Raw genomic sequence first — 12468 nt, forward strand, 5'->3', positions numbered from 1 at the left:
CATGTGTTAAAAAAAACATAAGACCTGTCAAGCCAATAAAAGGGAATTTCTAACATATTAATTTCATGAAGTAAGATTTAGTTAGTAAACTGTGAGATTTATTTCACTGCTAAATAAATGTATCTTCAATTTTGCTTATATAAATATCTACCCTAGAACAGCTGTTGCTATAGTAACAAGATATATTTGTTCATGTTCATATTTTATGGTTTACTTTTCAGAATTCCTTAAAAATTGTGATTTTAAAATTTTGTTCACAAGATAATTTCTGCTTGTATCTTACTTCAATGTATTTGTGACAAACTATCATGGTAGTCCTTCTTCTCCTTATTTAAAATGATATATTTCTCAATTTTCAGTAATTCCAAAATGTGTTAAACAGTCAACGGCACTAGTAACATTATTATTCTATGAGGATAAATTAAAAGAAATGCCTTCAGAATCAACTCTAAAAAACATGAGAATCATGAGATATTCAATTATTTTATTTAATATTACCTTGTATATTCTGAGACTTTGCATGGTTTCTTTCCCAAAGAAAAAGAGCGGACCTCAGAACCATGGTCCAACTTTCTTTTCATCTATAAGGTAAAACAAATAAGAAAGATTTGTAAAAAAAAAAAAAAAAAATCATCTGTCCAACTATCAAATCTTGAGTTAGCATTGTTAATATTAAAAAATTCTTAAATTTTCATACACCTAAAATGGTAACTATCTAGTTAATATAGAGAATAAATGTTTTATAATTTCTTCTATTTGTTCTACTTTGTTTTATTCTTAACAGACCAGAAAGGTAAATTTTTCATCCTAATATTTTGTCCAGAAGAACAGTATAAGGTGATTTGAAAATTGATCTTCCTCACATATATATGTTCCTTGAAGTAATACACCTTTTATGTTTTCCAGTTTAATAACACAGGGAAAAATCTCATGTTAATCCACATAGAAAAGCATCATATTTAACATGCCTTCCTCACTAATCTTCATTTTTCTTTAAAATCATGTTTTAAGAAAAATAAACAAATTCAAAATTTCAACATCAGAAATAAGTATGGAAGTAACTAATTGAATTTTAAACACATATATCACTATAAAAGGGTAAGGAGCACTGTAAATAAAATAATCTTGAAGTGTGATTATAATCAGGTATAAAACAATATGGGCAAAAAGGACAGTTTTTAAAAGTAAATCTACAATAAGAGAGAAAGCTGGGGCAAAAAGTCATCAACTGATATATACATGGAATACAGTTCTATTGACACTCACTCGGGACAAAATAGTCTAACTTGAAAGCAACAACAACAACAAAAAGATTTTAAAAGAATGAGTTATACCTCTTTATAAGGTATATCCAAAATCCACATTTTTAAGGTGCTCCATTGTACCATGTTATGCTATAAATACATTCAGAACTGCATTTTGTCAACATCAATATTGAAATATTTTTATATTTCACTATCGGTTAACTGAGGTCATCTGATTACATGGACATTTTAAAACTAGAAAATAACATATGATAAGATTCAACTTTTTCCATTTCAACAACCCCTTTCAGATTTGCGTCTACTAATTAATTACTGTATTATTGCAAGTTACAGGAGGGAAAAAAACTCAGAGTGATAGATAGCTATCCTCATTTTTATAATAAGGTAAAAACCTTTGCTTTGCAATAGTCTTATTTTCCTACCTATTGCCTCACATGGGAACATCATAACACAGCATGATACAATAAAAATACTAAAGAGAACCAAAGAGATTCTAAAAATCTTTCTGAACCACATTGAATAAAAAAGATTATGTTTTTATCATCATAGAGAAACTCTTCTAAAATATAGGGATGATCTTATGCTATTAGGGGTTAGAGGTGAGAGTAAAACAAGCTCATCCACAATTTATACCTTAGTTCATGAAATACCTATTGGAAAGAAATGGAATTGATTTGGTTTCCTCTTCCCTTCATAAGTTTCTGTACTCATTATACTGTTTTAAAGTGATTCCTCTTGAAAATCATTATTTTCTTTCTCCAAATAATTTTATTAAAAAGTGAACATAAATATAAAAGCTGTAGTATACAGGTAGCCACGTGCTTGCATGTCTATAATTTATAGATACACATATACATACACATACAAATAAATCCATCAGGAAGGTCAGGCAACACAGATTACCTTAAAGTCTGGTTTTCTGATAACTTCCAAAGATTCTTATTTTCATAATTATTATGAAAAACTTTCATATTTATTCTAATTAAGTCTGTTATGCTGGCTTTCAGAACTTCCTAGGAAATCTTGTAAATACCAATGTGCAAATGCCATTTGCCACTAAAAGCAAACTTTATTTTCATCTTAGAAATCCTTTAATGAATAAACATGCCCAAAATGTGTACCAAGAAAACCACTGAAAAAGGGATTTTTAAAATATTTTATAAAGCAAAGCACCTTCTGTATGACTATAGAAATCTTTTCAATATTGTACTATTTACTGAAAATTCTGACTTTAGAACCAAAAATTAATTCTGCAATTTTCTGAGAAGCACAGAAAGTAAATATGACCTCTTTAAATATTCTAGAGATTCTATACTTTAAGAGAGTCAACTAATAAAAAAAGAAAAACTATATATAAGGTAGAAAAAAATTGAAGGCAAAAGGCTCACTAAAATCCAACTAAGGAGAGAGTATTTCCAGGTCAGCATTTAACGGAGCACATTTCTAAAGTCTGAATATTTTTTTAGTGAAAAATTCTCAGATTAAAATATGCATCTTATTTTAAACTTAAAGGTTTTTCCAGCTTACGATGTCTTTCCATTATTTGCTTACATTCATGATATAAAACAGAATACCAGACATTCAGCCACCCACCAAAATTAGAGGATACTGCAGCCATCTCTGATGATACAGATTTTCCTTCTCAGGCAGGCACACACACACAATCACACAGCATAGGAAGAAAACAGATTACTTACTTTGTAAAAAATCATTTTTAATGTGCCGTAGAAACCCATATTTTCTGTATTTTTCCCCTTCAGTGATTCTGTGCCCCCGTGTGTCCGGCTGCTTGGCAGTCTCTGACAATATAAACCTTTTTCAGGTAGGTATGTCACAGATTCTAATGTGGACATGCTCAGGCACGTCAGAAAAGGAAGATTAGGGAGCAGAACCGGCAACAAAACTCCACAGTAAAAGCAAATGCAGCTCAGTATCAAACCGCTTCTCGGGACACACATACATACATGCAGCTTGACTGAGGAGAACTCGAGGGAATAATGAGAGAGAACCGAGAAGATTATTGGAGGAGACTGTGCCCTGTCAAAGCCTTGACTGAACAGATTCCTCCCTCAGCAGCAGAGGGATCAGATTACATCTTCCCTTGAACACAGAATGGTGCAGTCCAGGATTCAGCAATGCAGACTGCACATCAATTATATGGTGATCCGCTCCAGGGAACCCGTAAGCACACAACGCACTGAACAGAGGGAGCATGTGGGCAAGCAAATGAGACCGCCCCCACACGACAGCCCCCACTCCCCTTTTAAACTTTCAGGAGGTTATTTTTGCATTTTGTAAAACCTGCATTTTTGAATAGTTTTAAATAGCAAGCAACATTTCCACAAATAAGTCCTCTCAGAAACATTTTGGAAATGGGGTATATTTTCATGCAGTTCCCCCTCAACAGAAGCAAAGCAGGCGATTTTCACTAACTGTCACCCTACTGTAGTCCTGGCACAGACTGATTAGATTTTTCAAGTAGTTTGGATGGTCCAAAATGGGCAATCTCAAAATGAGAAATTAAATATTTTGGGGGGTGACTGACAATAAAATAAACCAGTTTAAAACATATAGCATTTGTAGAAATTATGTAATATAAGTTACATTTCAACATCCATATTTCTTATCTTAAAATTTAATGAAAAATATTCCCTATGCTCTTTTAAAACACAGTAATTTTCAAGAAAATTACTATACAATTCATCAATCCTTATAATCATGATAATATCTGTTTAAGATTCACAAATGAGTACTACCTAAGTGTATGAAGTTTGGTGAAGGGCTATTTTCTCCCAAAAGGAGTAAAAGCTGTGCTCATGGGTGAGTCTTACCCTTATATCCTTGTTGTTAATTTAATCTTGAGTAAACAGAGGACACCGGACTGTTACTTCCAAAATTATTTTGACAATGTGTATTGCTTATCATTAAAAAGGCATTTTACATAATAAAGGTACCAAAGTTTGCCTGAAGGCAACATTTTTCTTAGCATGACTACTACACAAATCTAGATATTTCACCTTGCAACTTGCTTCACAACTAGCTTCAGAGGCAATTATAAGATTCCTTGGACTAAAAAGGCCCATTATTAAGGGTCTAGTTAATTAACTCCTACCCTCCCCATTAACGTTCTTTATTACAAGTAAACTGTGTGCCTATAGTTATTTAAAGTATTAGAAAGTTTCTCCAGAGAAAAAAGAAATACTATTTGGACTTGCCGCATTTTAATATTCTCTGCTACGGTGTCAAATGACTTTCTTGAGCAAAATGATTCCAAACACATAAAGTAGTATTGTAATTTTAAAAATAAAAATGTTTACCTTTATAACTAAGACCTTAAATCAATGTAATGTCTGTTCCTTTAAAACATTAATGAAAATAAGATATGTAAAATTTTATGAAGCTATATATCTTAGGTCTTCTACTGGAAATTATATTCTATTGTATGTATCTTTTAAAAAAAATCTACCTGGCTCTTAATTTTTACCCTCAGAAACAATATGTACATGTACCTAGCAGAAGTTAGTTTTTTTAATAATCAGAAGACATTTATTCTAAATAATTAGCCACTTCAAAGGGAAATTCTTTTAAAATTGAAATCTCTTACTCTTAGCAAAAAAAAAAAAAATCTAATTATTAGAAATGGACCCATAAACCCTTATATTAGAGGCTTCTGAGCAATCCATGATTCAGGAAAGGAAAAAAAGTGTTTTCCGTCCTGTTCTGGGCTATCAGAAGAAAATAATTATAAAATGAACACCAGAAATTTCCTTTAGAATTGGTCAGTGATAACTAGGTTGTCCTAAGATAAGTGGAATATCAGTTTATATTTTGACTTCAACTGAAATCATGTCTTATCTCTAGCTGAACTAATCTTTTCAAATTAAGTCTACTCAGTTAAGAAGAGAAGAAATTCACTGTCTCAAAACCTAAGATGTTTAAAGAAGAAAATATTTCTTGATTTTGTATGGACAAAGGAATGGTATCGCAGCTACATGGCTCCCACTTATGGCTATGAAGTTACAGGAAAACCTGTTACCCACTAATGTTTGTATATATGTAGGTATGTATGGTATCTTCATGTTTTATTATTGAATAGGTAAAATATTTACATGGTTCAAAACTCAAAATAATACACAAAAAAGTATACATTGAGAAGTCTTTCTACCACCACGTATCCATCTACCACGGTTCCCATTTGGGAATAATTTTTATTAATTTGTTCATCCTTTAAGTGAGAAGTGTAAATGTTTACATGTACTAATAAAGACCTTGTTTTCCCAAGTATTTTAAACAATTCTCCCTAATGTATTGTTTATAATGTTAATTTGAACTATGAAGAATTTGTCAAGCAAGCTAGTCAACCAAGCCTCTAAGTGAATTTTAAATTAATAGAATGAAAATGATTTTCAACAGTCTCTGAAGTACTATCAGTGAAAATTGTGATCTATTATATTACTGTCATCATAATCTATATATGAGCAAAGCAAATGAAATCATTCTCACATTCCTATTTTTGTCAGTGTTGGTTAAAATACAGATGTTTAAAACTTTATTCAGATTTAAGTTTTTAGCAGAATGATATAAAAAAATCTTTGGGTGTTTGTATCTATATCTATCCATCTTACCCCTTGTATTTTAAACCTTAGATTAGTCCATTATCTATGTTAAATAAGCTTATTTTAAAAAAGAGGTATTTTATGTCTTACGTTATTAACAGAATGTTAACAAGTCCATTGAAAGTTAGGTAGTCAACCACAATAGCTAAGAAAATACTTATGTTTGTCATCCAAATTTTTAGAATATCTCACCATATATTTTCATACAATAAACGAAATTTTTGTGTAATTTCAGATAGGCAATAATTTTTCCCGTTCTATACAAAATTATTTCTTGTGTTGACTGACAACCTACAAGCATTATTGAAAATCCATAAGCAAGGGGAACAACCAAAAAGGAGGTCTTGGAATAGAATTCATCTGCTAACTCTGACCAATCCTCATCTCATTACAACTTCACTGAGGTAGACATAGAAGAAGAATGGATGATAGCAGTAACCTGAGGAAAAAAAACAGCACAAAGATATGATGATGTACTGTCCCAAAGTATAAGCCTCTGGGGAACAACAGCAGGTAGAATGATTAACCTGTGAGGTAGTACTAGAGAAATGGCTCTTTCTGAGCAAATGGCTCGGATGACTAAGTCTATTAGAAGGGCAAGTTGTGGTTATGTGCAGAAACAAAAAATAATTTACATATAAATAGTGAGAAAAATATAAATAAAAGCAGTCTTCAGTGAATCATGTATCTTCAGAGAAGTATGTATCTTTATTCATAGTGTCAACAAAAAAGGAGTAATAGTTAATAGAGTACTCTTCCTCACCATGACTGAGTTCATCATTTCTCATATATATAATTCTATTATTGTACTTACAACTCATTGTTATTATTTTACACACATCTTTCTCCCTAAAATTTCACATCTTAATTTATTTCTAGGGCATCCAGGAAAAAGATACATAACAAATAATTAACATTTTTTAATAACTGGCCAGATAAGCAAACAGTAGCAACCATAGCATTGTTTTTCTAAAGCATAAATATATATTATACTCAGTTCTAAAAAGTTTATTTAGGGTTAGGCATGGTAGCTCATGCCTGTAATTCCAGCACTTTTGGAGGTTGAGGCAGGAGGATTGCTTGAACCCAGGAATTCAAGACTAGCCCAGCCAACATAACAGGAGCCTCCTTTCTACAAAAAAATTTTTTAAAAAATTAGGTGGGTATGGTGCTGTGCACCTGTAGTCCTAGCTGCTTGGGGGGCTGAGGCAGGAAGACTGCTTGAGCCCAGGAGTTTGAAGCTGCAGTGAGCTATGACAGGGCCATTGCACTCCAGCCTGGGTGACAGAGTAAGACTCTACTACAAAAAAAAAAAAAGAAGTTTATTTAAACTAAAAAGTTTATAATTAGTTGATGATACTATGAATACTATTAGTTCTTTCCATTACCTTGTTAACATTTAAAAATACATTTCCATCTTATAATAGTAGGGGAATGTGTTTATATTTCTATGTCAATGATTTTATTATCATGAAAACATTCTTTACTCTGGAAAGGAGTAGGAAACCACCTACCACAGTTAGCTGTCTTGCCCTGAGCACAGAATTTAGATTAGAGACAGTTCAAAATTTCAACATCAAAGAAAGGAATGCCAAGCATGTTAAGGCTGAAATAAACTTTTTGAAATTTCACTAAGCCACTGTTATTAACTTTTTGGCATGTAAGTCCTTATTAAAAGGTTCATAACTAAATTTGGCAATTTAATAAACCTGCTCTATTAAAGGTATTATCAATTAAATTATTATGTATGCCAAGCATCTACATTTTCGCTAATGCACACAGGTGGCAGTGTTGATCAATAGGCTATTTTCCACATTTACTCATTCATTACACATTTATTTAGCACCTACTAGGTGTCAGGCACAAAATAGTATATACAGTAGTTAAGACTTCTTTCTTCCTCCATTAAACTTATAGTCAATTAAGACAGAGAATAGGATAATATTAATATATACACACATCTGTTAGAACTCATGCTGAAATTAGTTCTAAATTTTTTTGAGACTATGTAAAAAGTAAACAAATGTTGTGATACTAGTGCATTAGAAAAAAATCCCAAACACTAAATATTAATAATTTATACTTAACTCTGCTTAAATTTTTGACAGGGGGGTGTTTACAATAATATACAAAATCCTAACCTCAGTAAATTCAACTGTAAATCAAAATATTACAACCCAGACTGCTTTTTAAAATTTTTTAAATAGAAGTATAATTGTAGAAGAAGTACCTTTTATTTCCTTGAAGTTTAAGCTATTTAAAACTCTCCTTATGAAAACACAGCCTTTGATGACTTGACACAAATCAATTACAATGTTAATTCAAACAATAAAAGTTTTTTATCCCTTCAGATTGGGCCAAATTGTGATCCAGTAAAAACATATGCACAAATGTATATATCTACAAGCATATAAGTATACATACATACATAATCTATGCACAATAATGCAAGCTAAGAGTTCTCTTTATGCCAGCTACAGAAGAAAACAAGATGCAAGTTTTGTTCATTTGCTCTTCTAAAATTTCTATTGCTATAGAACTGTCAGAGACTTAATACTACGTCAACATTCTTTATTTCTTTATAGAAAGTTAACATTGGTGCAATAATTTGACAACAAAGTTATTAGCAAGTCACCCTGGAGTTCACCCTGATTTATTTAGAAAACAATTAATCTTTACACCTCATGTTTTAAATCCAAAATAAACTACCAATAAGCATCTTGAATTCATATCCAAAAGTTTCCTCTCAAAATTTTTTTGTAAATTTCTTGTAGTAATACTTTGAGTAAATTAGGAGATATGTCATGGAAAAATGTAAAAAATAAGGTTGATATCAAGAAAAATAAAAAAGCAAATATGACCCAGGAATTAAATTTAATTAACACGAAGGAAGAATGAAATCAATTTTCTCTTGATGTAACGCTTCAACCCTATTTGTTCTTCTGCTTTCTTTACCCAATTACATATTTATTGCTGCTGTTTGTGATATTAAAATATATTTACCTGATTTGAGAAAAATTATAGGTGTGGTTTATCAATCTTGCATTCATTTCAAGAACTGTTTAAAATTCTGGAATTAATTTTCTAAATTAGTGATTAGTCATGACAAAAAAGTTTTTAGAAAAGAGCTAAAGGCTAAGAAGTAAAAAAAGTTCTATCTATTGAATCAAAAAAAAAAAAAAAAACAAACCTATTAACAACAGCAGGAACCCATAGAGTGATTTTGGAATACAGTAATTTTGGAAGTCGTCTAATCTAATCTCCCTTTGTTTATGGAATGACAGTGAGCAAGAATCAGAGACACCTGGATTTTAAATACCACCTTTGCCATTATTAGAGTATAACCTTAGTCAGTTATTTGACCTTTATTAGTTTCAGTTTTCTCTTTGTATAAAATGGTAATGGGTATTACCACCTACCTTACTCACCTAACCTACAGAGTCACTGTGAAGACACAGTAAATGCCCAGTACATAACAGATACTCTGCAAGTGGTAGCTGTTATTAACAGGCGAGAGAAGTGAGGTAGAGAGTAAGTGTCTTGCTCAGGGTTATATAGCTAGCTATACTTAGAACATTTGTCTCTGGCCCCCAAGTTCAATAATTCTGATTTCCATTAGATATGTGGTGGCTCAACTTGAGCCAAAATGTCAGACATTGCTAAAGAAGGAAAAAAGTTGTATTTTGCAAATAACAATTAATGTATGTAAACTACAACTAAATCCTGATTATTCTGTTCACTGAATGATTATTTATGTCCATACAATGATCCTTCTATTACATGTGAGACATCTGAGGCAAAGGTATAATGATGGGGAAAAGGTAAGTGACAGAAACAGAGAGAAAAATTTAGGCTAAAAAGATCAATCAATTAAGAATCACCTTCTATATCCCGATACCTGGAAAGTGCTACCAAAGGCAAACAAAAACATTACAGTTTCCTTCCTCCCCCAAGATACTTAAAATTCAGCTGACAAGACAAAAAAATAATAGAGAACAATTGGACTACATATCAATTTGTTAAATTGAGTGGAATAGGTCAGAAAATAAAGAAATTATTTAAACAGACTTGAGAAGATTTCATGAAAGACATGGTCTTGCTTCTGGGTTTAAAAGATGAAGGTTGGTAGGTGTTGAGGAGGAGAAGAAAATTATCATCTATGGACCTGAGATGTATGTGGAAATACCACTATTATTAATTGTAGAATTAATAACATTTGTAAGACTTCTAGCACTGGTGTTATAAGGTTCATTAGGGTATAACTTGTGTGGTGCCATTTCTCCTAATTGAACAATTTAATACCAGAGTTAAAACGTTCTTTTAACTTATTATTAATAGTTTCTTCAAAAGAACTTCCTGCCATGACTCATCCTTCCATTTTAGGGCATTATGTATCTTTTTGTACAAGGAGAACTTTACTATGTGGGTGTGAAGATTGTTGACTTTTTAAGTTATGAGTACTAATAAAGGGTCTTTCTATCTCAGTAGACACTCATACCACACTCATACATACAAGCAAGTTGTACTCTTCAATGTAGGGTGTGGTGAAATGGTATAGCAAGATTTCTTAAACATTAATTAAAGTCTTATACTTCCAGAAAAACTTGATGAAAATACAATCAAAAAATTAACTCCAGGTAGTAGGTGGGTATGATTCATTGAATCACACCAACATATGGCCCAAAGGGACCTCTGCTATACAGAAATGTAAGGTTTGCTTAGAAAATTTTCATTTTGTTCTACCCCTTTTCTCCACCTTCTGGTCCCCAGACTCAAAGCCCACTTCTAAGGAACAGACTTCACTACACAACATTTTAAAGTCACAGAAACTGTTCATCACATACAGAACTTGGGGAAAAGTAACTCTAAACTGGAAGGTACATGAGATTCAATAACACAATATAAAGTATGACCCTTTTGAAAAAAATGCGTGTTTTAAGTGTGTGTGTATATATGTATATGCATAGAGAAAAGCTTAGATAAATATATGAAAAGTTAACAGTGGTCACCTAAGTGGCTTACCAAGAGATTTTCCCTCTTTTATCTTACCTGTCAATAAACAAGTATTACTTACATAACCTTTTGGGAACCTACTATGTGTTAACAACTGTCCTAGACACCAAATATAGGGTGGTAACAATGTAGATGAGCCTCTACTCTCATACAGTTTATATCCTGGGGGAGGAGAACGATACAAAATAAGTAAACTGAAAGTGAGCAAAATAATTCCATATCATTCTAAGTTCTTAGAAATATTAATAAAACAGGTGCTGTGAAAGAAGTAAGCAGTTAGGGTAGTAGAGAAGTATGGCTAATTTTGAATGGCAACAACTTTTCAGCCAAAATGATAGGGTAGAGCCTGTGAGCAGCAAGAATAAAGTGAGCCTGGCTAGGGCGAAGTGACTGGTACAAGATGAAGTCAGAGAGGTAGAAACACTAACCAGATCACGGAGCCTCTTGCAGGCTGTGGCCAATGTTTTCAAAGTGTGATGTAAAATCATTACAGGATTTCTAGAATGGGAAACACAACACAACTTCTCTGCATAATCTTTGCCCGTATTATTTTTTGTTTTCAAAACTGTACATAAAATTGAAGACCACTCATTTGCCACTCAAAGTAATTCTCATTTGCCAGAATTAGAGATACAGAGAAAAGAACATGTAACAGTATTTGAAGTCTTTTCAACTCTTCCATATAACAATAACTCTTCCATTTCCCTCACTTTCCAACTCAAGACTAACTCTCAAACTCAGCACCTATGCCAAAAGACCCCTGAACTTGCAAGAGGAAGAGAACTGGAAGGCAGATAATCCTTAATTAGTGTGTATCATGTGCTAAGCACCATTCTAAGGTCTTTGTACCTAGTAATTCAATTCTATGAGAATAAAGAAGTATCTACCCTATCATACCTCTATCTCTTTGCTCTCCCACTTTATATGCACTGATTTTAGTTTCCATTTTACTCTTTGAGAGAGAGTCAAGGAGAGATTGAGCTCAGATCTCTACGACTATCAATGTATTTGCTAGTTTTATTTTAGCAAATGTCTACTATGGTAAAAGATGTGGTTATCCTTGGTCAATGGAGGTAAAAGAACATTTTATAAACTGCTTATCTGTGATTATAAGCAAATCAAAACATAATCATAGAATTTCAAAGATGAAAAAAGCCTTCAACTAAAGTTTAGCTGTACCCATAGGTACAACCTCACCAGCATGCAGTTATCCAAGATCTGGTTAATATAAAACATATTTGTTATTCTCAACTCTGTGATCTTCTGCTAGTTGATTTTAAAATTTTGATAATTATGTTCTATTGCCACCATTTAGCTGGCAAACATATAAAGTCCAGATTCAGATTTATTGCACTTTTTAAAATATAGGCATCTCTTCTCATCTCAAGCATCTTACTAATTTTCCAGAAAAATTCAATGTAACAAATAATAACTATAACCAATCTTTTAAAACTTTAGTTATGAATCAGTCTGCAGATTTGAACTTATTTCACTAATTCAAAATATTTATTGAGTACCCTTTCCATATTGGTGCTAGGCCAGTTAATAAACAAAAATAACAGTTGGTTCTTGCT

General features: G+C 32.1%; 1 protein-coding gene across 3 annotated transcripts in view; it reads right to left on the minus strand.

Moving 5' to 3' along the window:
* FBXW7 (F-box and WD repeat domain containing 7, E3 ubiquitin protein ligase) overlaps window positions 1–12468 on the minus strand; it is a 187019-nt gene that overhangs the window by 29273 nt on the left and 145278 nt on the right. For 2 of the 3 annotated variants that reach the window (XM_012645258.1, XM_012645261.1), the window contains one exon: window positions 499–581. In XM_012645258.1, the coding sequence (XP_012500712.1) occupies window positions 499–581 (83 nt within the window). Of the gene's footprint in view, window positions 1–498; window positions 582–2962; window positions 3452–12468 lie in introns of those variants that run through there. The other variant, XM_012645259.1, reaches the window with a different exon arrangement.

Source organism: Propithecus coquereli, unplaced genomic scaffold (genome assembly GCF_000956105.1).
Source record: "Propithecus coquereli isolate 6110/MARCELLA unplaced genomic scaffold, Pcoq_1.0 Scaffold228, whole genome shotgun sequence".
Classification (NCBI taxonomy): Eukaryota; Metazoa; Chordata; class Mammalia; order Primates; family Indriidae; genus Propithecus; species Propithecus coquereli.